Raw genomic sequence first — 26,963 nt, forward strand, 5'->3', positions numbered from 1 at the left:
TCGCTGTCTTCAGTGTCCCTTGGCGTCTCTCGTCACCAGCTCACAGACGGTGCCCTGTGATGGCCCTGCAGTGGCCTGGCCTTTGCGTCGTACCTGTCCCTGCCAAGGCTCCCCGCCAGGTGTGACGCTCTCGGCGCCGCACCTGTGAACAGAGGCCGCTGTTGGAGAGATGCTCAAACAGGAAGGGATCTTTTGTTCTGGGTACTGGTTGTAAAATAGTCAGTGCAGTTTTTTTTCTTTTTTGTCCTTTCTTACCTCTCTGAATTTTCAGCGAACTGTTTCTCTCTTTTCAGGGACATCCACACCACCACCGGGAAGATCAAAAGAGCCGTGCTCCAGTTTACTCCTGCCAGCTGGACCTACGTGCGGTGGTTTGACCCCAAGTCTTCATTTCAGAGAGTGGCTGGAATATACCTTTTCATGATCATCTGGCAGGTAATTTTTTTTCAGATGCTCAGAAGTAGGAAAAAAACAAAACCAACATAAAAACCATCCATTGATTTAGGGTTCATGCTAGTTGACACTGCTTATCAGCTCCATGCGTCAAAAGATGTACTGTTCTACAGCTGACATGCAGAACAATTTAACAGTAATGCTGTTACACTTAAGGTCTTGCTTCATTGTGAAGATGTTTTAAAATATGGATCATTGAATTGCAAATTGGAAACAGATTAAAATTCCCTGTAAAAACCTTGTGCTCAGCATCTATCACCCAGTGAATTAGGCATTGGATTGCTTTCTATCCATAGAATGGTCTTTTCAGGACCAAAGTAACAAATGTAAGGCTTTTTTTTTTTTTTATAGTCCAGACTCAGTGTTTGAGTGTTAAGATGGTACCTCAGCTGTTACCACTTTAGGTAATTGGTGAAGCGCTAAATAAAGAAGCTCCCTGAGGGGACTGGAGCCCCCTGGGGACCTGGGTCCTCCGGAGTGGTATCAGCAGTGGGGAGAGGCCCTCCTTCCAAGCAGACAGCCTAGGGTCTCGGAAAGAGATTACCAAACAACTCTTTCCTGGAGGCAGGCTTTTTTATGGACCCTCCTGTTCACAGGTTAATTGTTCCACAGCTTTGGGAGACTAGCTAAGGAAAACTAGTTTTCACCTGAGTTGTCTTCCAGAATCTTCAGACGTTATATTTTGAACACATGAACAACATACTCCCAACACAAGGAGAAAATTGGCGTGTGTCACTTGAAAGACAGTCTTTGTCCACAGAAGGAGAATGATAATATGGATCTCAGTAAATGAGGTCTATGGCTGTGGAAGTCTATGTGGATGAACAAGTATATAGTTGCCATGGTTTGGGGAAGTCAGTGGATAAAATGGGCACATAGGGACTTCCCTGGCAGTCCACTGGTCGGGACTTCACCTTCCAACCAAGGGGGCTGCAGGTTCAATCCCGCCAGGGAGTGAAGATCCCTTATACCTCGAGGCCAAAAAACTAAAACACAAAAAAACAGTAGCAATATTGTAACGAATTTAATAAAGACTTTAGAAATGGTTCCCATCAAAAAAACTTTTTAAAAAGGAGGGGGGTTACATAAGTAGATGATGGTCAAGTTTTCCTTTCTGGGGCAGTGCCAGGGCAGGGAGAGGTTCCCTTTGATTGTGAGGACCTTGGAAGGATTTGGATTTTCCTAGGATGGCAGAATTCCACGGCCCATTGTCCCCTGGATGGTGAGCGCTATGCAGGGATCAGTTTCCTATACGTGGTGATGATGAATGAACCGTTCTTATTTTATATCCTTAAAATCAGCACTATGATCCTCCAATTAAAAATAAATTAAAACCCGCCCTGTGGGGAAAGACGCACATTTTAGGTCACTGAAATGAACCTGCTGGTCCATGTGATGCGTTTTTTTTTTTTTTTTTAATTGTGTTTATTTTTGGCCGTCCTGGGTCTCTGTTGCTGCACAGGCTCTCTAGTTGCGGTGAGGGGTCTGCTCTCCACTGTGGTGCTTGGGCTTTTCGTTGCGGGGCCTTTCTAGTTGGTGAGCACAGGCTCTAGGTGCACAGCCTTCAGTCATTGCAGCACGCGGGCTGAGTGGTTGTGGTGCTCAGGCTCCGTTGCCCCATGGCATGCCGGATCTTCCTGGACTAGGGATCGAACCCGTGTCTCCAGCATTGGCAGGCGGATTCCTATCCACTGTACCACCAGGGAAGTCCTCATGTGCTCCTAAAGGGGTGACCTTTCCTAATCTGTGCTGCTCACTTCATCTGGAGGGGACAGGAGGGGCCTCTGGGCACGGAGCACACATTTCCTGACAGGCACGTTTTGTGCCGCCAGGACGGGTCGCGTGATGGTGGCACTGGCTGCTGCCCCTGAGGGAGCAGTCTCACTGCCGGGTGAAGCCTGGACCAGCCCCCACACACACTTTTAGGAGCTTTCAGCCTTTCGGCTGAGATCTGCTTGGTCCCCGGCACGAGCTGAATGAGCCTGTAGTCATCTCTCGGTCACGCACAGCATCTCAAGCTTCTTTTGGCTATTAAAGAGCCTGCTTCCCTGCTGTCAGATGTCTTTTCGACCTGGCCTGATTTCTGTCCAGCTGTGAAGGTGTTGCTCAGCAGAGATTTGTTTTCCTGATTTTGCTCTCGAAGCATCTCCCTCCCGACTGTCCCAGCAGCTCACGCCTGTGAGCCAGGTCACAATCACGTGAACCTGGAAACAGGCTGAATGGCCGATGCCCTCTGTGCCCCTCTCAGCACCCAGCACCTCCTCTGGACCCCTGCTCGGTTGGTGCCCATGTTGTCCTGGCTGTACCTGGGCTTAAACACCATACTCTTAAGAGACCCAATATATTTTCTGGAAATGCTTTGAACATACCAATTAGTTTTAGCTATAGAGTGTCCATTGAAGGACTAGAGGCTCATGACTTAGCTCAAAGCACCAGGTTGACTCACGCCTCCTTCTTTTGCAGCTGACCGAGTTGAATACCTTCTTCCTGAAACATATCTTTGTGTTCCAAGCCAGTCATCCATTAAGCTGGTGTCGAATTCTCTTTATTGGTGGCATCACGGCTCCCACAGTAAGGTAATTCTGTGTTAGCCTGACGGTCATTTGAACACGTTAACCTGCTTTGCAGGTCATTTTGCCCATCATTTCTCCTGTGTAGCATAAAGGAGGTCATATAAACTAGCAGATTTTCCGTGAGAATGTCATTCTAGACAATTATACTTCCAAGGGAACAGAAAGACTTATATATCCAGAACATGAAGAAAACATTTTGCTTCTCCAACCTCAGTAACATGAAGACCGACACCACCCCATTACATTCAAACCCCTTTATGCTTTATGATCTTCACTGCTGTTCTTTCCCCTGTGCTCAGTCACTAAGCTGTGTCTTTATGACTCCATGGACTATCGCCTGCCAGGCTCCTCCGTCCATGGGGATTCTCTGGGCAAGAGTACGGGAGTGGGTTGCCATTTCCTTCTCCAGGGGATCTTCCTGACCCAGGGATCCAACCTGTATCTCCTGCATTGGCAGGCAGATTCTTTACCGCTGAGCCACCTGGGAAGCCCTTTTTTCCCCTGTAGCATCCTATTTAAAACAAAATGAGGGAGAGACATACTGAGGTTTTCTTCATGAGATTATCAAAAAATACAAACATTTTTACGGTGGATTGAAGTCATAAATGTTGTTATTTAGAATGAAACTTTATTAGTTCCTTTAGAGCCAGTTAATTTCCTTTTTCAGATGTCCTTCCTGTGGTCCTCCAGGACAGCAGGGACAAGCTTGGGTGTTCATCCTCCAGGGAAGCTGTCCTTGCCCTGGAGTCATGATTCATGTAGGACCCTAGAGATGAGGTGCTGTTCAGAGACTGGAGTCTCCCACACTGACCAGTGAACTTCAGAGTGAAACGCTTTCATTTGTTCTGTTGTTCCTGTTTGGAAAGAGCAATTAGGGTTTTATAACTAGTGTGGAGTCTCGGCATTGAAGAGTAGAACAGTTGTTCTTCATTGTTTCAGTGGAAACACCCAAAGTCTCTACACTGCTGATTCAAAGTAAACTTCTTTGGAAACTGTGGGATAATTTAATTATTTTTAATGTGTGAGCAATCTACGCAAATAGAGGGTCCTGTTTGCCAAGGAGAGTGGGTGTTTTCCTTGGTCAGACATAGCCCTCACCCCCAGCTAGCACTTCTTACTGTTCTCATTCATTATTGCAAATATATATTAATATATACAGGAAGGTAACAGTTGGTACACCGAGCCCTTTGGCACTTTATGGACTGGTGATCTGCTGAAATAGTTATCTCATGAATGCAATTTTCCTTTTTGTGGGTTGGCACCTCCTTATCATATTTAAAATTTGATGTAATTTGAGGCTTACTGTTATTTCAGGAAAGATTAGCAGCAGTTCCTTCATAAAATTAGGAGCAATCAACAAATAAGTGGGAAAAGAAATCTCTTAGAAAACAGAAGAGCAAATCACATGTGATTTATCATGAAATTTCCTTATTGTTAAATATTTCACAGCAAAAACTAGAGACTCAACCAGAAACTAAAAATCCAGTGTTTGGACTTTTTTGAGACCTCCTTAAAATTTTTGCCAAACTCTATGGGTTTTCAAACGATTCTTTTTTTGTTTAAAAATTAGCCACTTCCTTTGTTCCTACATCACTTGAGGCTAAGGAGATGGTTGACAAGCCTCTTGGAAAGATGGAAATGCTAATGGATTTTAGGTTCCGATGAGTCAATGGCAGGCCCAGAAAGAAGTGAAAACTCAGGCTTCAGTATAAATCATATATACTTACCAGGTCTCTCTTTTCCTCTTTTTTGGTTTGACTTTCATATGACTCTGCTTTGAGAAGACATTTGAGTGAATATTCTTTTAGTCTAATATAATGTGCAGTATAAGGGCATGGATGCAATTAGTAAAGTAGCTGAACTGGTAAAAGGAAATTAGGTAATGAAAATGTGAAGTTAGAGGAAAACCTGAATTCTTTACAGCTAGAATTCTTCACTTTGGGGTACGGAGCCAATAGTTCATGGATGAGCTTTAGGCATTCGTGAACCCTCTGAAGTTTAATGCAGAATTTTGTGTGCATGTTTTATGTGCCTTTTTCATAGCTTTCCTCAAACCCTCAAAGGGGAGTCTTTAACCCCAGCCCTTAACCCGCTGGTTCAGATGTCACCTCCCCAGGGATGGGTCGAGTTTCAGGGGCAGCTCTAAGACTCCCACCCTGTGTTGTCCTATAGGCCGCCTCTCCCACATGTGGCTATGAGTACTGGGCGTGTAGCCAGTCACCTTGAAATATTTCTGAGAGCCAAAATGTATAGCTTTCCTGCCTGGTTACAGTCAGCAGCCTTTGTCCTGGAGAGAGCCAGAGGAGACAGAGACAGTGTAGGTGAGCTTCTGGAACTGCCTCCAAGGAGAGAGACTGAAGCACCCACCTGGGGTGACTTTGGCTCAGGAGTGTGGGAGTCTGCCTCTGAATCAAGACTGCCTCTGCCAATAATCTGGCTCTTTAAACCACCTCCCTCCATCCCAGTCCAAATTCTTAGCCTCTTACAGGAAGGTTTCAGCAGGCACTGGCTTCCTATTCCTTTGAATAGAACTAGACCAGGCAGCTTGAGTATGTGGAACAAGGCAGACAATTTTTATATTCACACTGTCAGAGTGATTTAGTTCTGTATTGGCTTGGTGGTTTTCCAGAAGCTCTCAGTGAATTCTACCTTTGTTCTTTCAGACAGTACTACGCTTACCTCACCGACACGCAGTGCAAACGCGTGGGAACACAGTGCTGGGTGTTTGGGTGAGTAATCTGTTATCATTTGAAACCACTTATGTCTGTAGATTTCTTGAGTTCTTTCTTGACCCTGCATTAACTGCCTTTCAGTGCAATTATTGTGTGTCTTTCACTTTTAATGTTCCTTTTCTGATTTAAATTTAGACTAGTTAACTGGCAAGTTACAGAAAGAGGAGGTAGAAATAATTTTTTAAAAGACAGTAGGAAATCAAAAGATATTTTCCACATAGAATTGGAGGCCTTGTTTCCGGAAATAGGAAATGAATTGTTTGACTTCCCTCTGAAATCGATGGTAAGTTTGGGACAACGACTTGTGATGGGCTTGACCATGCTTCATGTTACTTACACACCAGAAAGGGTCTGGTTTTATTGTCCCAAAGAAAACTAACACGTAGCCACATGGTCACAATTTATCATCTTATAGATACAAATGCTGTATCTGAATTTATAATTACTTAAATGATTTGAAAGCATAGATTATCCAGTTTCACCCCCAGTATTAAACGTGAAATGCTGTTCAGTATCTCAGGTAATCGCTTCCTCAGTATAACACCATCTACATCTCACCAAGCCATCTAGCAACAGAAGTTCCAGAGACGTCCAGCACATCTGTGTGTGAAGTTCAGTCACTCAAGGAGCTTAAACTCAGGACCTAATCTAGATTTTAAACTGAGCATAAAGAAAATCCGATGAAAACCACAACAGATTTTTAAACATAATTTTTTTTTCCATGTAATGCATATTGATGATGTAGAAAAGAATAAACTAAAGATCATCCAAAGACATCAACTGTGTAGAGATACTTGCTGCTTACATTACATTGTCATTCCTTCCAAACGTGTGTGTGTGTGTGTGTGTGTGTGTGTATCCAGCTCTCACCCAGATTCTGGAAGGGTTGCTCAAGTTTACCACCGCCTTCTTCCCAACAGACAAAAGGCCTTTGTCACTGTTTCTGGCAGGCTCTATGATGTAAGCTGATTTTCCTACCCAAAGTAGCTTAAAGGGTAATAGGATGGATTCAGTTTCCATTGTTGACTGCTCTCGTGGGAGAGAGAATATACATTTACCAGACTCCTTACATACTTTTGTCGCGGGAAGGCAGGTTGCCTTCTTACTGTCTTGTCCAAGGACTGGGGATCTTTTTTTCCTTTGAGCTTTTCCTCTGTCCCATGCATCTTCTTTCCGTGTGCATTTTTCTTTTCACATTTATAAGTCCTTGCCACAGTCTTATTCTGCTGCGACTGGAGAACTCTGTCTAGTCACCTGTTGAGGAAAAAGGAGATGGTGGATCAGAGAGACAGGTAGTTCTCCCTAATCTGGTATCTTGAAAGTTTAATCCCTGTGGTGGGAGAAATAGCCTAGAGGAACTAGGCGAAAGGGTGGAAGCAAACGCAGAAAAGCTGCCCCTTACTGGAAAATGGTGAAAGAAGGTCAAATGCAAATGAGCTGAAATAAATGCGAGGTCATTTGGCTGATTTAGGATGCTCTGTTGAGAATCAAGGACTCCCAGAATGATGATGTCAAGGTCAGTGGACCTTGAGATTAGTGGGCTGTGCTGAAAAACAGCAAGTCCCTGTTCATAAATCACGCAGGGTGGACCCACCTGGTGTGTGAACAGGCAGGAGCAGCCTCTGTCTGGTCAGCATGGTGGGCCTGTGATGGTGCTGCAGGAGGCCTGGCCTCCAGTCTCTTCTCTGGTGTTTGCCTCTTGGGGGCCACCACCTCCCATCTTCTTTTCCTTCCTTCCTCCGGCTTCCCTGTCACCTTCGTTTTTTTTTTTTTGGTTTCTTTCATCTTCTATCAAAACAGCACACACTGAAATGTCTGACTTCCTTTAACAACTTTGTTTTTATCACTAAGTCATGTCTGACTCTTGAGTGACCCCATGGACTGTATAGCCCACCAAGCTCCTCTGTCCTTGGGATTCTCCAGGAAAGAATACTGGAATAGGCCACCATTTCCTTCTCCAGGGGATTTTCCTGACCCAGGAACTGAACCTGTGTCTCCTGCATTGGCAGGTGGATTCTTTACCACTGAGCCACCAGAGAAACCCCTTCTTTAACAGCTAGTTCATGCTTTATAGTTTTCTTTTCACTAACTTTGGGATGACTTTGGCTCTATCACAGTATGGACATGCAAGGGAACAGAGGTGAAGCCCATGTAGTGGGTACTTTTCTCCTTTGTAAATGTTACACCCTCAAAAAGCTGGCATTAATTGCTGCTATATGTAATGAAATACAGACTTTAAATGTGGGCTCCGCAGTTGTGCCATGGAGCTGAACTTACAGCCTTTTGTCCCTAAACATCCTGGGCCCAACTGAGACAGGACTCCATCCATCTGGAGAATGGGAACCCATGGGGAGAAGTCGGAGTGGGGGAACCTCTTCCAGTTACTGCGTCTTCGTGGGTGTCAGGGCCAGATCAAGGTGGACAGATTGCCCAGATGTGCACATGAAACCGTCTTCATCGTCACCTTTCTCCCCCTCCCCTCCCCATTATAATTGAGTTTCTGTGCCTCCAAAGGAGAGCATTGGGCTGGTTGATGAAGAAAAGATGTTGGATCCCTTGGCCCGGAAGGGATCCAAGCTGTGGCTGTAACAGAAGTGAGCAGCCACTTTTCCTCCTCTGGCAAGTTCTTGGGTTGGGTCTCCAGGGGTTGGGTCAGAGCTGATGGTCCCCAGGGTCGAGGCCTGGAGCCCGGTTGCTGTCCGAACTGCCTCTCACCACACTGGCTTCCTCTCCCGAGTTGTCCCAGCCCTGCTGGTGACCCAAGACAGTAAGCTTCTGCCTCTGCTCCTCTGCACATCACGCTGTCCAAGGGCAGCTCCACATCGGCACGTCCTTCTCCACCCTCGTCTCTCCCGTCTTCTCCACAGCATCTGCCATCTCCAGACTGTTTTCTTCCTCCTGCAGCAGCTGCCCTGCAGGTTTTCTTCCTCCGTTTCTGCTGCGTCTGATTCCCTTGCTGGCTTCCCCGCCACCCCTCTCCCCTCCGCAACTTCTTGTAATTATGCTGCTGTTCTTCCAGGCTCCTTAAGGGTAGACACAGCATGCAGCTCAGTGTCCTTACAGGAGGAGGGAGTGTTTGGAGAGAACGGACAACTGGAGGAGACCTTCCCCGCCTCCTCCACCTTCCCCAGCACTCCCAGGCCACCATCATCTGCCCGCTGACCTTTGCTCACAGCCTCTCATACTGCCTTCCCTCTGGTCCACATGCATCTCTGTTTCCCACCCTCAGCGCTTACATTGCAAGGGCAGCATCCTTGCCACGTTCGCATTTCCTGTTTCTAGTGTCTTCTCCTCCATCCCATCCTCCTCCAGACTGACCACCCTTTTTCCTGCTGCTCCCTGCTCCTTTTCTCAGGAACACTTACTGACAGGCCCCAGTCCTCTGCAATAGTCGCAAATTTTTTTTTCAGCAACTGCATCCCTTTTCTCCAATGATATCTTGCTCCAAACCCTGATATACAGCAAAACAACTGGGCAGGATCGTTCTGGGCGTGCCACCCAGGACCCTCTGCCCCTTCTCCCCCTCTCCATCCTGCCCTGGGGCTTCTTAGGAAGTCCAGATGTTCCATGGAGCACAACTGAAAGAGTTCTCTACCTCCTTAAGGCCCAGCTCAGTGTTCACTTCCTCCCCAAAGGTGTGTTTGCTCATCCTAACCGGAACCGGAACTCATCCTGACAGGAACCGGAACCGCCTCCTGAAGTTCCGCGGTGACTCCTGGCTCCCTGACTCCTGGCTCCCTGTCGGATTGTATCATAGTTGCGTCGCTTGTATACACGGCTTGTTTCCACTGGTGGAGAGTCAGCTCCTGGCCGCCGGAGAGTGACTGACCCTTGCCCCAAGCCCTCGTGGCAGAGCGTTTTGTGCAGCTGCAGGGCTGCATCTATAGGACGCACACAGGCTGTGGCATCTTGAGAATCCAGGTGCAACCAGGTGCTACAGACAGAATGGTCTCTGCTCGAGGTTGACTTGTCTACCCAGCTCACACACACCAGGCCGAGAGCTTTTGTGCCGCAGTTTCAATAAGACTGTGATACATTCTTGTTCCATCCGCGGAGGATTTCCTGATGCCGGGTTCTGCATTAAGGTCGTTTTTATTTATGAGAGGCCAGCCTCACTCCAGGCAGAAGCACCTCAGGCAGCCCAAAGTTGATTTGCCTATGAGATCTGCCCATGAGAACCCACTAGTCATAGCAAACACCCTCTTCCAACAGCTCAAGAGAAGACACTACACGTGGACATCACCAGATGGTCAGTACTAAAATCAGACTGATTATATTCTTTGTAGCCAAAGATGGAGAAGCTCTGTACAGTCAGCAAAAACAAGACCAGGAGCTGATTGTGGCTCAGATCAGGAAGTCCTTATTGCCAAATACAGACTTAAATTGAAGAAAGTAGGGAAAAACCAGTAGACCATTCAGGTATGACCTAAATCAAATCCCTTATGATTATACAGTGGAAGTGACAAATGGATTCAAGGGATTGGATCTGATATACAGAGTGCCTGAAGAACTATGGACGGAGGTTTGTGATGCTGTAGGAGACAGTGATCAAGACCATCCCAGAGAAAAAGAAAGGCAAAATGGTTGTCTGAGGAGGCCTTACAAATAGCTGAGAAGAGAAGAGAGGCTAAAGGCAAAGGAGAAAAGGAAAGCTACACCCATCTGAATGCAGAGTTCCAAAGACTACCAAGGAGAGATAAGGAAGCCTTCCTCGGTGATCAATGCAAAGAAATAGAGGAAAACAAAAGAATGGGAAAGACTAGGATCTCTTCAAGAAAATTAGACATACCAAGGGAACATTTCATGCAAGGATGGGCACAATAAAGGAGAGAAACAGTATGGACCTAACAAGCAGAAGATATTAAGAAGAGGTGGCAAATAGATGGGGAAACAATGGAAATGCTGAGACTTTATTTTGGGGGGCTCCAAAATCACTAGTGACTGCATGAAATAAAAGACATTTGCTCCTTGGAAGAAAAGCTGACCAACCTAGACAGCATATTAAAAAGCAGAGACATTACTTTGCCAACAAAGGTCTGTCTAGTCAAAGCTATGGTTTTTCCAGTAATCATGTATGCATGTGAGAGTTGGACTATAAAGAAAGCTGAGCACCAAAGAATTGATGCTTTTGAACTGTGGTGTTGGAGAAGACTCTTGAGAGTCCCTTGGACTGCAAGGAGATCCAACCAATCCATCCTAAAGGCAATCAGACCTGAATATTCACAGGAAGGACTGATGCTGAAGCTGAAACCCCAATATTTTGGCCTCCTGATGTGAAGGAGTGACTCATTGGGAAAGACCCTGATGCTGAGAAAGACTGAAGGCAGGAAAAGGGGACAACAGAGAATGAGATGGTTGGATGACCTGACTGACTCTATGAACTTGAGTTTGAGTGAGCTCCGGTCGTTGGTGATGGACAGGGAAGCCTGGCGTGCTGCAGTCATGGAGTCACAAAGAGTCAGACACGACTGAGTGACTGAACTGAACTGAACATGCTCCTTCACGATAAGGACAGCAACAAGCATGAAGGGGAGGGAGTCCTGGGTTCCATCCAGCCACAGATTGGCCACCTTGCTCAGCCTGGTCAAGATCTGAGATTGAAATTGGCTCTAAGTTGAGGGCAATACCATGGAGGGGCTGCCCAGGGTGAGGTGGTTGGTGTTGCCTCAGCTGCCAGGCTTCATAGAGGCTCCCATAGTACCCAGGCCTTTGGCCTCAAGCCCCAGGCCAACAGCAATTGGAGTCCCATAAGGAAGTGATGTTGACCTCCCAGGAGGATGTTACGTTTCAGGACTCCCTCTAAGGGCCAGCGTTGCTGGGTAAGGGGTCCGTGGATAGCTGACGTGATGCATCCCCATTCCCGCTGCTCCCCACATCCCATATCTCCTCCAGGTCTTCACCCTGCTCCCCGGTCTCCTCACAGCAGTTCTCTTCCAGCCGCCAAAATGAGTCTCCACAAAATCAATCCAGTTCAGCCCTCTGCTGCAACACTCCCAGGATTCTCAGGTCCCTCAGACTGAAAGCCGAGCTCTGGGGTGGCCTTCAAGACCCGTGTCACCTCGTGACCTCACGCTGCCCCTTCCCTCCATCCTGACCCCTCCCCCACCCAGTCTCTACTCAAGGGCACCTCCATGGACAACAGGTCAGCTAAGATTCCTCAGCATGTGGGAACAAGTCATCCTGAAGTTCCTGATTGAAAAGCACTGGTCTTTAGAGCAAATTTCAGGTTGTTATGAAGTCAACTGAGTGAGTCATGACCAGCATTTTTCTGACAGTGAAATAGGGTAGGAAAATGTCAGAGCAAGGGGACAGTTGTTTTGTGTGTTTTGGGGCAGGTTGTGTGTGTGGGAGAGGGGACAAGATGAAAATTGTGTTTCCTGCCATGCGACTCAGGTCACAGAAGTCTGAGAAACACAGCTCTAATCAGCTGGTCACCGAGCTCTCCAAGGGTGCCTCGGTCAGTTGACTGTTTAGAAGCCTGTCACAGTAAAGCCCGCTGTTCTGTCCGCTCAGGGCAGGTGGGCAGACTTCCTTCCGGTTGCAGTCCCTCAGGCCGGCCCAGCCCGGGCTGCGTTGCTTTCTGTGTCCGCCCACAGGAGCCCTTCCCGAAGCTGCTTTGCTGCCCTCTAGTGTCGGCTGGTGGTCTCGACTTCAGGGCGACAGCGGACCTCAGCCCTGCTCCCTCTGGCCTCCCACGATGCTGGGCTGAAATGCGGCCTTCTCACAAGGGCTGTGCTTTATTGGGCCGGGGTGTGTGTGTGAGGGTGGTCTTTAAAGATTCAGGCAACCACTCCTAAACCTTGTTTGGTTTGCCCCGGGGTACAAGACCACCCCAGACTCTCTAGAGATCCATACTGGAGACTTTCTGCTTTGGTGGTTCTGGCTCCAGGTCTTCAGCTGTTTAGAGCTGTCCATCCATTTGACCATGGCGGTGACCTCTGTGTCTGCAGTGGGGAGGGGGCCTGGGGTCTTCCGGGCCCCTTCCTGCCTTTTCAGAGATTATGCCTGCAACAGGACCAGTCCCTGATTGTCTCGCTTCCCTGCTGAGCAAGGAATACCTAGCGTGGCCTTGTCAGAAGTCGCTATTTCTGGGCAGTCATTGGGATGAAGGGGTGAGCTATGTTACCCCACCTCCTCAGTTCTTACCTTCAATTTCTGAACCGTAATAAAGATCTGATTTTAATATTCATAAATGAAGTTCTATAATACAAGATTGGCTTTTTTCTTTGATGTTTTAATTCAAGAGTAAAACATGAAAGTTTTTTTTTTAAACGTTTTTTTATGTAGCAAAATTCCTACTGATGTAGAGGATAAAGGGTTTTTATTGTCAGCAGAACTGGACATATTAAATCTGAAAATTCCTAGATGGCTGGGAGGAAATGTGATCGCTGCCTTCAAGTTACTGAAAGCCTCACCTGGAAGCTCACGCTCCCCTGTATGACTGTGGAGGGCAGAGTTAGGACTGGGGCAGGAGGAGGCAGGCACCCACTGGAGATAAGGAACAACTTCCCCAAAGCTAAAGAGACTGAAAGAGCAGAAGCAGCTGCCCACAGAGGTGGTGGGTTTCCTGTCCCTGCCAGGGTCTCAACCAAGGGGGTGTCTGTCCACCTGTCGTTACGGCTCTGACCAAGATGACATCAAGTGGTCTGTAGCTATGAAAATATACACACTGAGATTGTGGTCTGTGAGGAAGGAAGATATGAAAAATAACTTATTCCTGTGGAGGAATAAAGGGATGAATAGGCAGAGCACAGAGGGCTTTTAGGGCAGTGAAACTATTCCGTCTGACCCTGTAATGGTAGATGCATGTACACTAAGTCACTTCCGTTGTGCCCAGCTCTTTGCAACTGTAGTCCATGGGATTCTCCAGGCAAAAATACTGGAGTGGGTTGCCATGCCCTTCTCCAGGGGGTCTTCCCAACCCAGGGACTGAACTTGCATCTCTCACATCTCCTGCCTTGGCAAGCAGGCTCTTTACCACTAGCACCACCTGGGAACCCCAGTGGTGGGTATGTTACACTTTGAACATCTATCCAAACCCCCAGAATGTACACCACCATCAGAGTGAGCCCTGAGGTAACCTGTGGACTCTGGCTGACTGTGTTCATCATTTGTGAAAGATGCGCTGCTCCGGTGGGGGATATTCCTAGTGGGGAAGGCTGTGCATGTGTGAGGGCAGAGAATGGTCGGAAATCTGTACCTTTCCCTCAAGTTTACTATGAGCCTGAAAAACTGCTCTAAAAAGATAATCTGAAGAAAAAGAAGAGAGGAATAACAGTAAAATAGCCTTTTTAATTAAATCTATCTATCTATCTATATATATATATAATGCATGTAATATGTATTGTCTCTAAAGAAAGCACAGTAGACTAGAGCACTGTCATTTTGTAGGGGACTTCCTTCGTGTTTGGAGCAGAAATCTTTTGACCTGCTGAACTTTCTGATGGAATTATGCATGTTTCTGTTAATGCATTATATTCTAATGAGTTTGTTATTTAACCTCTTGTTCTGTGTCACAGGGTCATTGGTTTCCTGGAGGCTATTGTCTGCATAAAATTTGGACAAGATCTCTTCTCTAAGACCCAAATACTCTATGTTGTGCTTTGGCTTCTTTGCGTGGTAAGTCATTACTTTTCTACCTTGAAGTGTTAAACTCCCCATGGTCTCTTCTAGAAAAAAAACAAGACCGTCTTGTGCACCAAGGTTTCTTAGACATTTATAGAAGGCAAGACATAATACTTGTAATAGCCCAAGATTGGCCATGGGATGAAGTTCAAGAACAAATACACAGGACCACGTGGCACCCCAAATTGGTCCCCTTTGTAGGTCTGATCACATGCCCCAGCAGGTGCATAATTATATTCCCATTTGTTTCACTCGTGAGCATTCGCCTACATTTGCTGAGAATGTCAGGTCTGCCTTGAAGGGACAGTTCCCGAGCCCTGTAATGTGTATATTACCAAGTGTTCATGTACAAAACGACAGACTCTGGTTTACAGGCCATGTAAGGGGAGGGGGTTTGGAGGCAATCAGGCCATGCTGTTTCTTCTCCCCTGGCCAATGTTATATATAGGCCACGCTTGTGTTGGGTGTGTTTTCCTCTCTGAAGGGAAGAGTCCTGGGGGCCTCCAGCTTCATTGTCCTGGGACATTTCCCTCATCTCTCAAATGAAACAGGATCTTACCTAAAAAATTTTTAAATTTAAAATTCTGTGATTGTCCTTTTAATTTGTTTTGTTACTTTGGAGAAAAGTCTTATTTTACATTTAAGATTCTTCGCTTTTACTTAGTCCAGAAAATTAACTCGGGCTTTTAAAAAATTTTTATTATTACCACATAAACTTCAAACGTGGAAGTACATAAGGTTGCTCCCCCTTCACGTAACGCATCACCCAGATTCAGCAGTTACCCACCAGTGGCCGGTCTCATGTCCTTCTGTTCCACACACACCGTCCCTACCCCAGCTTACTCGGAAGCAGGCCCACTTTTCCTATTTCAGGATGTCTTTCTAAAAAAAGACAGGAAGGCTTTTCTGTTTAGTGCAACCACCATGATATTATCACACTGGAAACAGAATTCAGCCCTTCATACTGTTCAGTGTTTCCTTCAAGTTTGTATTTTCTAACAGTTTATTTGAATCAGCATCTACTCATTGCAGTTGGTTTGCATGCCTCTTTTAATCTACATGTTTCCCTCCATCTCTAGCACTTTCTCCTTTGCAGTTTATTTGTTGAAGAAACAGACTCTTTTGTCCTGTAGGTTTTCCCCTTGTCTGGTTTTACTGATGCCATCCTTACTGTCATTTACCAGATTTCTTTGTCTTCTGTATTTTCTATAAATTGGTAGCTGGATCTAGAGGCTTAATCAGATTCAAGTCTTTTTTTGTTTGTTTGTGTTTTCCTTTTGGCAGGACTGAACTTTGTATTTTTAAAGTGTTTTTATTGTCTTTCACGGTGTCTATTTTTAGGATTACTTGTTAGAAATCCTAACTATGCCAGGGCACCTTGAGCCTGTGCTGTTTTATCTTGAATAGTGAAAGGGGAGAAGGATCTCGTTTGTCCTCAAACTCCAGAATTCAAGCTCAGATGTATTTTTTCCATCACAGTGAGACAAGATGTAAGGATTGGTTGGGGGAAGCGTGTCAGACGGGCCAGGAACTGTTACTCTTTGCTCTTCACGTTTCTCTCTGGCATGGGCACTCCGGCTCTGTGAATTGTAGCGGGTACACATGGTAGGCAGGTGCAGCCCTCACCTGGTGCCAAGGGGACCACAGGCAGGTTAAGGCCGGCGGGACTCCTGAGATGTGGGCAGAAGGTGCTTTTCATCACAGCCTATTGCAGGCCTCCTCCGGGGGCATCAGTAGCCAGAAGAGTCTCCTCACGGCTGGCCGTGTCCAGGGAGCTGTCTCTGGTCACCCAGTTGGCCGGGCCCCTCCAGTCTCTGTTTTAGAGACTTTCACTCTGTTTTACTGATTAGACACTTAGCATCCGCCTCCTTAGGTTGGTGAATTTTGATGCACCTTGGTGTCTATGCGATGGTAACTTTATCGAGGACACGACCAGTTTCTCAATCTCTCCATCCCTTAGCGTGGTCCCTTGTAAGTCTGTCATGTGGCCGAGTGCTCATCAGAGCTGCCCTGATGTGGAGCCACACAGGTAGGTGACTGGCAAAGATGAGATTTATTCATACTTACCGTGCGCCAGGCGCTGCTCGAAGCACTTTTCACACATTGCATATTTGAGCTTTACACTTTGAGGGGATACTTTGTTATCCCCTCTTTCCCAGATAAAGACACAGAGAGGTCCCCCTAACTTACCTAAGGTCACACAGGTCGTCCATGGCAGAGCCAGGGCTCAAACCCAGAGAGTCTGGCTAGAGATTTCCGCTCCCCTCTCCATGGGGGTTCCCCTCGGAGGCCCTCCAAGGGCACGTGGGCATTACCTCTGCCGACTACTGATGCTCAGACATCATCTTGGTGTGTGTGCACAGAGCCCAAGGAGCTACGGAGAGAGCAGCCGACAAGCTGGGTGCAGCTCAGGCGATCACGTGTGCTCGGGGTCACCCGGGATCACAGTGCACGGTCCTCCCATCCTGTGGGCACCCAGCCTAAGCCCCGAGGCGAGGCGGCCGCCGCCTCCCGACGTCACCCCTCAAGTCAGCCATCAGGCTCCCCGCCATGTGACCCAGCTTCACCTCGTCCTCTCCCATCTTCTCCATCCTGCCCTTCAGATCCGTTCTCCACTCTGGTGCCAAAGCGGTCTTCCAGAATTCAGGTCGGAATCCCTTCCTCCCCGCTTAGAATCAGTCTCGATTGCTGGGGCTTGAGAGGGCCCAAGAGAACAGTATCTCCCCTCCACCACCAGGTTCAGAGCAGTTAGGAGACAGGCAGGAAGAAGGAAGGCTGTGGAGGTCAGAAGCAGCCGCTGTATGACCGGGAGCCCACATTCTCAGTGTCCGTGTCTGATGCCAATGAGAGCCTTCCAATCGCGAGCCCAGGAGCAGACACACTTTCCTCTCCAGCCTCAGAAAAGCCGGCCTCCCCTCTCTGAGAAAGGAAGTGGCCCGCTTGCTCATCCCTGTTCCCCAGTCAGTTAAGACACACTGCCCCCTGGGGAAGGGGCGAGGGAAAGCCGCAGGGTTACCCTGGGAAGCTCCCTCTGCGGGGCAGAAATGGCGGGAAGGAAGATGGGTCCCCAGCGCACACCCAGCAGCAGGAATACGAAGTGCCCGCGTGTTCGGGGCCGTCACTGCCTGGGTGGTTCTCACACCCAGCCCTGCAGTCCCCAGTCCTCAGGCTCCACCAGACTGTTCCCGGTTACTGAACACCTCAGCGCGTCATCCTTCCAGACCTGTCCTGCCTGTACCTGAGAGGTTTCCTTTGCCCACGCTGAGTGCTTTGCCTTGCTTTTTCCTCCACCTGGTGAACCTTAATGCCAAGACCAACCTTCCATCTGCGCCCCGCGTGCAGTACACTCCGGCCTGCAAGGCAGATGACTCCCTCCTGCGCGGCCCAGTCCCATTCTGTTCATACCTCCTCAAGCTCTGGCCCCAGCGTGACATTTTCTGTGGTGTTTATGTCGGTCTCCTCAACCTGGCACTTCCTGCTGCTCACAGAGAATAAGTCTCCATCGTCCTTTTGTGCCAGGGACGCTAGCACAGCGTCTGGTGCACGGGAAACACTCATCAAATGCAGGGAGACGAGGGGGGTGAGGTCCAGAGACGGAGACCAGGAGACCCAGACACGTATGACGAGACAGGCAGGCGTGAAGACTCGAAGCGCCCCCGCGCCGGAGTCACAGGAAGATGGCGGCCTGTTTGGGGAGTGAGGGCGAGAGCAAGGCGGAGGAGGGGGGGGTCGGACGTGTCTGCCTGGGACCAGCTCTGTGTGTCGGTGGAAATTCAGGGTTTTTTTTTCCAGTGGAAAGACTGCCTCACGGAGCAGCTGGAGGCTGGGAGAGTGTGGAAGGGACGGGATGGAGGAGGGCTGAGCCTGAGGGTGTCGCTGGGAGCTCAGGGAGGGCCTGTCCCAGGCAGTGGCATTGAAGGTGCAGAGAAAGGGCGGCAGGAACCTGGCCCAGCAGGCGTCTCCTCATCAGAGCTGGGGAGGGCGGCTCCAGCTTTCCTGTTTGGGCCACTGGTGGCTTCCGGTACTAGTGACTGGTTGAGGGGTATCCGAGAAGCTCGTTGAAAGGAGGTGTGTTAAGGTGTGAGGGACCATTAGATTTACAGGTGAGGGTGTCTTGTGTCATTGGAAGTTCTGGTCTGTCCAGGAGCTCTGGAAAGACTTGGTCAGCGGTGGAGACACAGGAGTCAGGAGGTGTCCATGCTTGGGGTAAATGGTAGGAGCCATCAGCTTGGTAAGAGTCGGGGGCCATAGTGAGGGGAGAGGCTGGCTGAGGATGGGGACCAGGGAGCAGCCACATTTTAGAGGCTGGGCCGGGGACGAGAAACAGCCACGGGGAAGAGGACTTTGCAGATAAGCAGAATCCCCCAGTTAGTGTTGTCATGAGTGCCATGGAAGGGGAGCTGGCCTGAAGAGAAGCCTTTGGCTGGGATGATTAGGGGCCCCACGGCCTTGCACATGTTTCAGTTAGAGAAAAAGAGTGGAAATAAAGTGTGGGTTTAATAAATATTAAAAGATGTGTGTGCCCGGCACATTTTATAATCACGGTTTTTAATTAAAGATCAAGATTGGTCTCAGTCTTAGGAGGGAGGCAAACATTTTTCAGTAAGAGAACAAGTTTACGCCATGTCTCCACGCTAAGAGAAACAAAGCCCCCAGTTATTCGCCTTGATTGGGAAGAGAGTATATGCAGAATTTGTGATTAATATAGAAATAAAGGCCCCGTATGCTGGTTGATAAGCTGCCACAGCACCAGTTGTCTAATGAGTCTGGGTGGATTTGAGTGCTGGTAACCATAATATGGAAGCCACACCTGGGCCTGTGTGCTGCCTTGGTTCTCAGCCCTCACGTTTTTTCTTTCCTTTTTTTTTTTTTCTCTTTCTTTAAACAAAATCTGCACAATTGCTATTTAAATGCCAGGCCTTGACATTTTAAGTAGGTACTTGCCTAGATTTCCAGAGGTGTGATTGCAAACCCATAAATTACAAGCTTTTGTCTCCTGGGACAAGTGTGAAAAGGGCCTCTTTTACCCAGGTGAAGTGGTAAATTTGGCCACCACAGCAGGTCCTTTGCATGGCGGTTGTGATGATAAGCATCTGCCACGCAGCACCTGCCAGTGTTTTGCCTGCCCGCCCCCCCCCCCGCCCCCCTGCAAAGCAAGGTCTGCCCAGCTGTCTGCTCCTGGAGCAGCCCTAAGCTGCCAGTCTGCCCTCCCAGGGCAGGAGAGAAAGCTGGGGGAAGAAAGCCCCGCACGTCTGCCCTCTGGTGGGCGAGATGCGCAATGACGACCCCCGCAGCACAGTCACGGACTGGTCCCTGGAGGTGGAACCCCGCCTCCCTCCCCTCCTTTGCAACCTAGGCTGTCCTGCTCTCTCCCTGAGGAGCTGACACACGTAGTTTTACGTGCTACAGATCCCCTAGTCTTCCCACTCTTGCCATGCCGTGAAAACAGTACATTTAATATATGATGCCGTATATTAGAAATCTGAATAAGTACTGGACTGTGTTAAAGATTAGAAGTCGTGTTTCATTTTATAATTTTAGTATATTCATTCATGGCTTAGTATTTTGATGGGGAGATACGAGCTTTCTTAAATTAAAAAACACCCGAATATACACCAGTTTCAATAAGGATTTAATTTTTTTTTTTAATGAACTAGTGGGTCTTCTTATATTTCATGTTCTCTCCCCGCCATTCCGCTATTCCCACTTCACTGGCATGGAAGGACCAGGGGAGCACTCAGATTCCTTTCTTTTTTGACCCGTAAGGTGACTCCGTGCACCCAGCAGACACTCCACGAATGTCGCTGACCCGGAGGAACTGGACCCGGACTATGCTATAGGCCGCCCGTGACGAGAAGGCGCAGCCCCTCGTCCCCTTCAGTCCGGGCTCCGCCCTCCGGACTGCGGGCTGGGCACACTGGCTCCTCCCATGATGCCTTTCTTCCCCCGGGAATGGATGAATGGACAGATAAATAATGGATAGCGCTCTAAAGACATGTAGACCTGAAATTAGCATTTATTTTGATAGACACCCCTAAAATTTGATCCAGGTATGTAAAGAAACCTGTGTTCTGGTTTCAGTCTTGCCACCCTCTAACTGTGCATCTTTAAGAAGGTCATTTGCCTCTCTGAGCTTTATTCCTCTGCTGTGAGATGAGGATTGAGATTAACACCTCTAGATTTAAAGTTATGACTCTTAGAAAGAACTGAAATTATTCAAGAAGAGAAGATTACAGCATAATTTCACAACTATTCCCATGGCTGAGTCAAGGGGACAGGTCCCCAGTAGGAAACGCAGTGGAAGAGATGGAGGTTAGACCTTGAGGACCATGTTCTGTCATTGGGTTCCCAAAGTAAGGACTTCTGAAGAAACAGAACAGTAGAAGCGCTTAGGAATTGATGCTTTCAAACTGCGGTGCTAGACAAGACTCTTGAGAGTCCCCTGGACAGCAAGAGATCCAACCAGTCCATCCTAAAGGAAATCAGTCCTGAATGTTCATTGGAAGGACTGCTGCTGAAGCTGAAGCTCCAATACTTTGGCCACCTGATGCGAAGAGCTGACTCGTTGGAAAAGCCCCTGATGCTGGAAATGCTTGAAGGCAGGAGGAGAAGGGGATGACAGAGGATGAGATGGTTGGATGGCATCACCGACTCAATGGACATGAGCTTGAGTAAGCTCCAGAAGATGGTGAAGGACAGGGAAGCCTGGCGTGCTGCAGCCTGTGGGGTCGCAAAGAGTCAGACACGACTGAGCGACTGAACGACACCACGTAACAGCAGAACGGGCAGTTTGCTTGGTTTTGGCGACTCCCTCACGGTCACAAGGGGACGCTGAGGCCCGGCTGGGGCCTTTCCTGTCCTGTCACATGGTGTAGTCCAGGCAGCCAGGAACTTCCCCCAGCTTTCAGTTTTTTGACACATTTTTAAACTCTGGATTTCTAGGTGCTATTTTTTCCCTTAAATTAGAGCATAATTTAGGGTGTAGGGGGGCTGGTGAGGTACACCAGGGGGGAGTGGAGGTGATCCCAGCCTCTGGGTAACCATGGACCATGCCTGTGTGTTTTCACACAGTCTCACAAGACAACTTGACCTTGTCTTTATTTTCCGATCTACCTAACAGAAAAACAGAAGCAGCCAGAACTGGGATCGCAGTGGGGCTGCTGAGACTAAACAGTGCCGCGCCCAGGGCAGCGGTGTCCTGCTGGGCCCCGCCACCTCCACATGGACATGTGTCCTGCTGGGCCCCCAGGCACCACTGTGACCCTACACGGAAGGAAAGCTGCTTTTTCATTCAGAAACCCTCTTCCTGGGCTTCCCTGGTGTTCCAGTGGTTAAGAATCCACCTGGCAATGCAGGGGACGCTGGTTCGATCCTGGTCGAGGGAAGATCCCACCTGCAGTGGGGCAGTCAGCCCCTGCTCCCCAACTCCAAGCCCACGTGCCATAGAGCTCATGCTGTACCGCAAGAGAAGCCACCATAGTGAGAAGCCTGCACACCGCAACGGAGAGCTTGGCACAACTAGAGAAAGTCTGCATGCAGTAAGCAAGGCCCGGCGGAACCAAAATATAAATATTAAAAAAAAAAATCCTGTTTCCCTCAGAAGCTGACCGGCTGAGTCCTCCTAATTGACTTTAGTGATGGGGGGCAGGGTGCAGAGGATGGACTGTGAGACTCAGACCCCAAAAAGAGGTACAAGATAGAGGCCGATACGTGCTCTTAGCCAGAAGCCACAGAGCTGCTCAGAAAATGCACCTACCTGATCCCACACCTGGAAGAGATCGTCATTCTGACGGCAGAGTCACAGTGATAACCACATGAAGTGAAGTGAATGTCTCTCAGTCGTGTCCAACTCTTTGTGACCCCATGGACTATACAGTCCATGGAATTCTCCAGGCCAGAATACTGGAGTGGGTAGCCGTTCCCTTCTCTAGGGGATCTTCCCAACCCAGGGATCGAACCTAGGTCTCCCACATTGCAGGCCGATTCTTCACTTTACTAGCTGAGCTATCAGGGAAGCCCAGCCAACCACGGAGACACTGGTAACCGAGGTCTCCCAGCTCCTCTCTCAGAAAGCCCTCGCGGTCTTCCTCGCTGCCTCCCGGGGTCATCGCTGCCGCACCCAGCTGTGCTGTAACCGGCGTCCTGGGGCAGGAGGCAGAAACTCCTGGAGACGCCATGTGTGAATTCCCATCGAAATCCTAAAGTTCGGGAAAATGGAATTTTTGGTTGCACCCTCATTCTAAAACTGTTTTGTGCTTGTTTTTCTCTTCCAGGCTTTCACCACCTTCCTGTGCCTGTACGGCATGGTTTGGTATGCGGAGCACTACGGTCACCGAGAAAAGGTATACAAGGGAATGCAGAGATGGCTTTTTGTGTCTGATCACACCCTGCTTGGCACTGTAGCTGGGAGCACAGTCACGGAGGATGGGGCGTGGCCGGCAGCGCGTGGGCAGGGTGTCAGCGCCCTCTGCCCCGCCCCCCCGCCGCCCCAAACACAGCCAGTTCAGAATTCACTTCCTATAATTGCCATTCTTGCTTGGGACTGCCCTGTTCAATAGCTCCCGTACTTTTATCCTCATTTCTTACGAGGGCTAAAACTTTTAAAATTATTTGCGAATTCTTTTTGTTTGTTTTTAATTGCGGGGCAAGCCCGGGACCAGTTTTTGCAAAGCTGGGTCTTTCACCCTGCGCAGGCCTCCTCCTGCGTCCCAGCCTGGGGCTCCCTTGCAGAAACTCTCGCCCTGCTTACTTCGTTGTGTGTGCATGTGTGCGGGCGTGCTCAGCCACTCGGTCGTGTCCTACTCTCTGAGACCCCATGGACTGTAGATCGCCAGGCTCCTCTGTGGGATTTCCCAGGCAAGACTGATGGAGGGGGTTGCCATTTTAGTCCTCCAGGGGATCTTCCTGAGCCAGGGATTGAACCGGAGTCTCCAGTGCTTCCCGCGTTAGCAGGCGGATTCTTTACCACTGAGCTACCTGGGAAGCCCTCCTTTCCTAGTAGAGGAGGATTAAGGTAGAGGATTGATGTGAGGGGGCTTAAAACGCTATAGCAGTCTCGTCAACTGGGATTTTTTTTAAGTGAAAATAGCAGCTTTCATCCTCTATTTATCCTTTTAGTCTAAGGAGCTAAAGGCACTTTCTAGAAGATCTGTTCTGCATCACTTGGGAGTAGCCTTGCTCTTAGAGCTAAGAGCCTGAGCACCAGGCGGTCCTGCCCTTGCTGGTGGGGGTCCCTAGCCCGGGAGAGGCCTGGGTGGAGCACCCTTCCTTGTTTGCTGGCACCCTCCCCTTGGGAGCACTCCATCCCACCACTAAGCCTGCCTCTCTCTCTAGACCTACTCAGAGTGTGAAGATGGCACCTACAGTCCGGACATCTCCTGGCCTCACGGGAAAGGTTCAAAAGGTATTTTTCTCTCTCTTTTTCCTGCTTATTGCTCAAGGCCCCCAAAGCCCAGTAAAGGGATTTCTAATCAGAATTTATCCTTATCCTCTGAATATTGATAAATATCTGGAGCCCTAAATGGTCTCCAACCTACTCACTTGCATGTCTCCTGTTACTTATTAAGAAACAAGCAAAAAAAAAAGAAACAAGCAAAGTGCTCATAGGTTCTGCCCAGGAAACTTGGCTTCATAAGAAGAGGCGCTGTGTGGTTCTGCCTCCTCTGAGATAAAAGGACAGAGCGAGACCCCACTGTCTCAGCCATCCTGATGGGGATGTTCCTCCTCTTGGCTTTCATTGTGAGTGAGAGGGGTTAGGAAGAGTTGTGCGCCAGAAGAGAAGCCTTTCAAAAAAGAGGCGGATCTGCTTGATCGCGTTGATTCAAGAGACAGACCATCGTCAGAGGGATTTCAGCAGTGTAGTCAGGGATCTCCCACTAGCCTCTCCCCAAGGAGCATTCTGGAAAGATTTGGGGCCACCTGGTTATTTTTAAAGAATTTGGCTTGTAGAAAAATGACCCCGAGGACGCTCCACTAGACAGTGCTTTGTCAGTTATGAACTGATCATGGGACTTGACTAAAAGGAGAGACGTGAACACCAGAGACCTTGAATGTCAACCCTAAAACTGGCTCAGCAAAGCGGGGGTGAGGGAGGGACAGCTCTGCTGAGTTGCTCTCCTGATTCTTCGGGGTGAAGCTCAGCACAGCTCTCCCTGGGAAAACGCTGCAGAGTGCTGGTCACCCTGCTGGAGGTGGTTTCTCCTGAATCCACCAACTACTGTGGACTGCGGATGGAGGTGGGCACAGGGTTTCTCCCCTGGGGGCTCCCTTATTCAGAACCACTCCCCCGCCCCTGCCGCCCCAGCTCAGAGATCAGTCCATGGCACTTCCAGGTTCTCCAGTGACAAGACTACAAAATATAAGCAATGGTAGAGATACGTTGAAATGGAAGGTAGGCCGACGGTTTAAAAAACAAACAGAACCTGAGCCCTGGAGCAGAGAGTCTTGGCTCTGCTGCTAGGCCAGAGGTTGTCCACGTGCCCAACTCTGGGGCAGAGCCAGCCTCCTGCCAGGAAGTTCCGATGACCTTCCAGACCTTACACACCCCCTGCCGGAATGCCCACCCCCACCCCAGCTCCACTGCCCCGGCCCCACCGTCCAGCTGGCTGGGAACCTGCTGATTGCTCAGCTCTCAGCCCATGTAGACGCCTTTCTCTGAGTTCCCACACGACGGAGCGTGACAAAGGATGCCGGCCCTGTAGACCTTGAGCCTCTCGCGGGCCCTCGGCATCTTCCCAGGTGACTCCTGGCTGCCTGTCCTGAGTAGTGGGAGGCCTCTAGGTCAGACCCCCAAAGTCGTGTAATAGCTTTCATATCTGTCAAGTCAAGAATTCGTTCCAGTTTAGAGATTTAGAAACTACGGTTTGCAGCCGACCAAGGTGGGGAAAACGTCGCTGGTGTGTCCTTCGGTTGCGAAGGTAGACTCGACACCCACGTGGTGTAAGTTTTCACGGGCTCTCCTCTGTGCTCTGATGTGATCTATGCTCTCACTTCTGGCCCCCAACGCCATGGACCACAGTCCACCCTGCGGGGAGTGTAAAACATCCTCAGGACACCCAGGCCCTAGCTGTGCTAGTTAGCCGAGGGCCTGGGCTTCTATCAGCCAAGTCAGTCAGTTCAGTGGCTCAGTCATGTCCGACTTTCTGCGACCCCATGGACTGCAGCACACCAGGCCTCCCTGTTCAAACTCATGTCCACTGGGGCGTGTACGCGTTGGTTTATTAGCAAGGTCACTAGATGGCGCCCGAGGATCAGTGGAAGGGCAGCGGGCAGCCCGGGCAGGGAGAGCAGGGGCAGAAGGCCAGAGCCTGGGCCCACAGCCCGCAACGACGCTGACGGCGTGTCCCGATTCCTCTTGACCAGGTTCTGAAGACGGCCCCCCCAGGCATCCAGGCAACAGCGAGAGCCATTCTTCCAGAAGAAGGAATCGACATTCCAAGTCAAAAGTCACCAACGGAGTGGGAAAGAAATGAAAAGACCCTGGTTCATAATAATACAAGATGTGTCCAGGGAGTGCCTAGAACTGGGAGGGGACGGAATCGGCTGGACTTGCCGGGAGGAGGGAGGTCGAAAGGCACAGCGTGATCGGGAAGGAACGGGGCTGGAGAGGGGGTCGTTATTTGAGAGCGTGGGTCTTGTTTCCCACAGCCCAGCCCCGAAGGGCAGATGATTGCAGGAGGGGCTCGGGCCTTTGGGGGTCCCTGGTAACTTCAGCACTTGGCCACCGGTAGCAGGACGGTGCTCGGAGGAGGAGATGGTAGCTCTTTACTCAGTTGCCGGAGCAGCTTTGTGCTTCCTGTGTGGTGGGTGCCGTTTAAACATCTTCACTGAGACAGGGCATCCCACCGGGACAGCTGATGGACAGGTCGCCACCGTTTTCTTTCTCTGAATCTGCCCTTCCACTTGACTGACTGGTTTTAAGCCCAGCCCACTTGACTATGTTTTATTTCCTTACTGCTTGTTTTTTAAGTTGGGATGCTTATATAAGCCTTCAGAAGCCACTGCTGACGTTGAATTGGAGGAGGGCTCCCCTCTCTCCTGGAGGAAAAAAAGTGGGGAGCTTTGGTGTTACATTTAGTAACCTCCTCCCCCCTTTAGGACCTGAAACCACATGTGGCAGGTAGACACCAGGCTGCGGGAAGGTTAGCTCCCCACACAGGATCCTGGGCGTTAGACCAGAACGTTCCCGTTCCCTCGCCAGTGTCCCTGGTCAGACTTAGCCACAGCGCACAGGCGGGAACCTCCCCGGAGGCAGTGCTCGCGACCCCGCCCCCAGCCAGGTGCCTTTTCCATTTTACTAGTTTTCTTTCATGGTGTGTTGCTGACGTTGTCTTTTAGTCCCACGTGAGGTGCTGGTGAGTATTCCCTTTCATCCGTGCCATGCTCTAGACCACTGACCCTGATAGTTCACCACCTCTGATGGATCCCTGTTTTAAATAAAATGGTTCGCGTTAAAACCCATCAAATTTGGCCTCCGTTAAGTGCTCATTTCTTTGTATCTTATTGGTGCTTTTCACTGTTTGTAAGCAATCGCTGTGTTTTTCAAGTGGCTTTAGGATACTGTGAGTATGTTTGTGTTTTA

General features: G+C 49.2%; 1 protein-coding gene across 1 annotated transcript in view; it reads left to right on the plus strand.

Annotated features, from left to right (window-relative positions):
- PTDSS1 (phosphatidylserine synthase 1) overlaps positions 1-26,847 on the plus strand; it is a 67,599-nt gene extending 40,752 nt beyond the window's left edge. The window contains exons 7-13 of the mRNA XM_070383001.1: positions 294-435; positions 2,917-3,029; positions 5,690-5,755; positions 14,278-14,377; positions 22,657-22,725; positions 23,717-23,786; positions 25,745-26,847. Of these exons, the coding sequence (XP_070239102.1) occupies positions 294-435; positions 2,917-3,029; positions 5,690-5,755; positions 14,278-14,377; positions 22,657-22,725; positions 23,717-23,786; positions 25,745-25,854 (670 nt within the window). The 3' untranslated portion in view covers positions 25,855-26,847. The remainder of the gene's footprint in view (positions 1-293; positions 436-2,916; positions 3,030-5,689; positions 5,756-14,277; positions 14,378-22,656; positions 22,726-23,716; positions 23,787-25,744) is intronic.
- The last annotated feature ends 116 nt before the right edge of the window (positions 26,848-26,963 follow it).

The sequence above is a fragment of the Bos mutus genome, chromosome 14 (genome assembly GCF_027580195.1).
Source record: "Bos mutus isolate GX-2022 chromosome 14, NWIPB_WYAK_1.1, whole genome shotgun sequence".
NCBI classification, from domain to species: Eukaryota; Metazoa; Chordata; class Mammalia; order Artiodactyla; family Bovidae; genus Bos; species Bos mutus.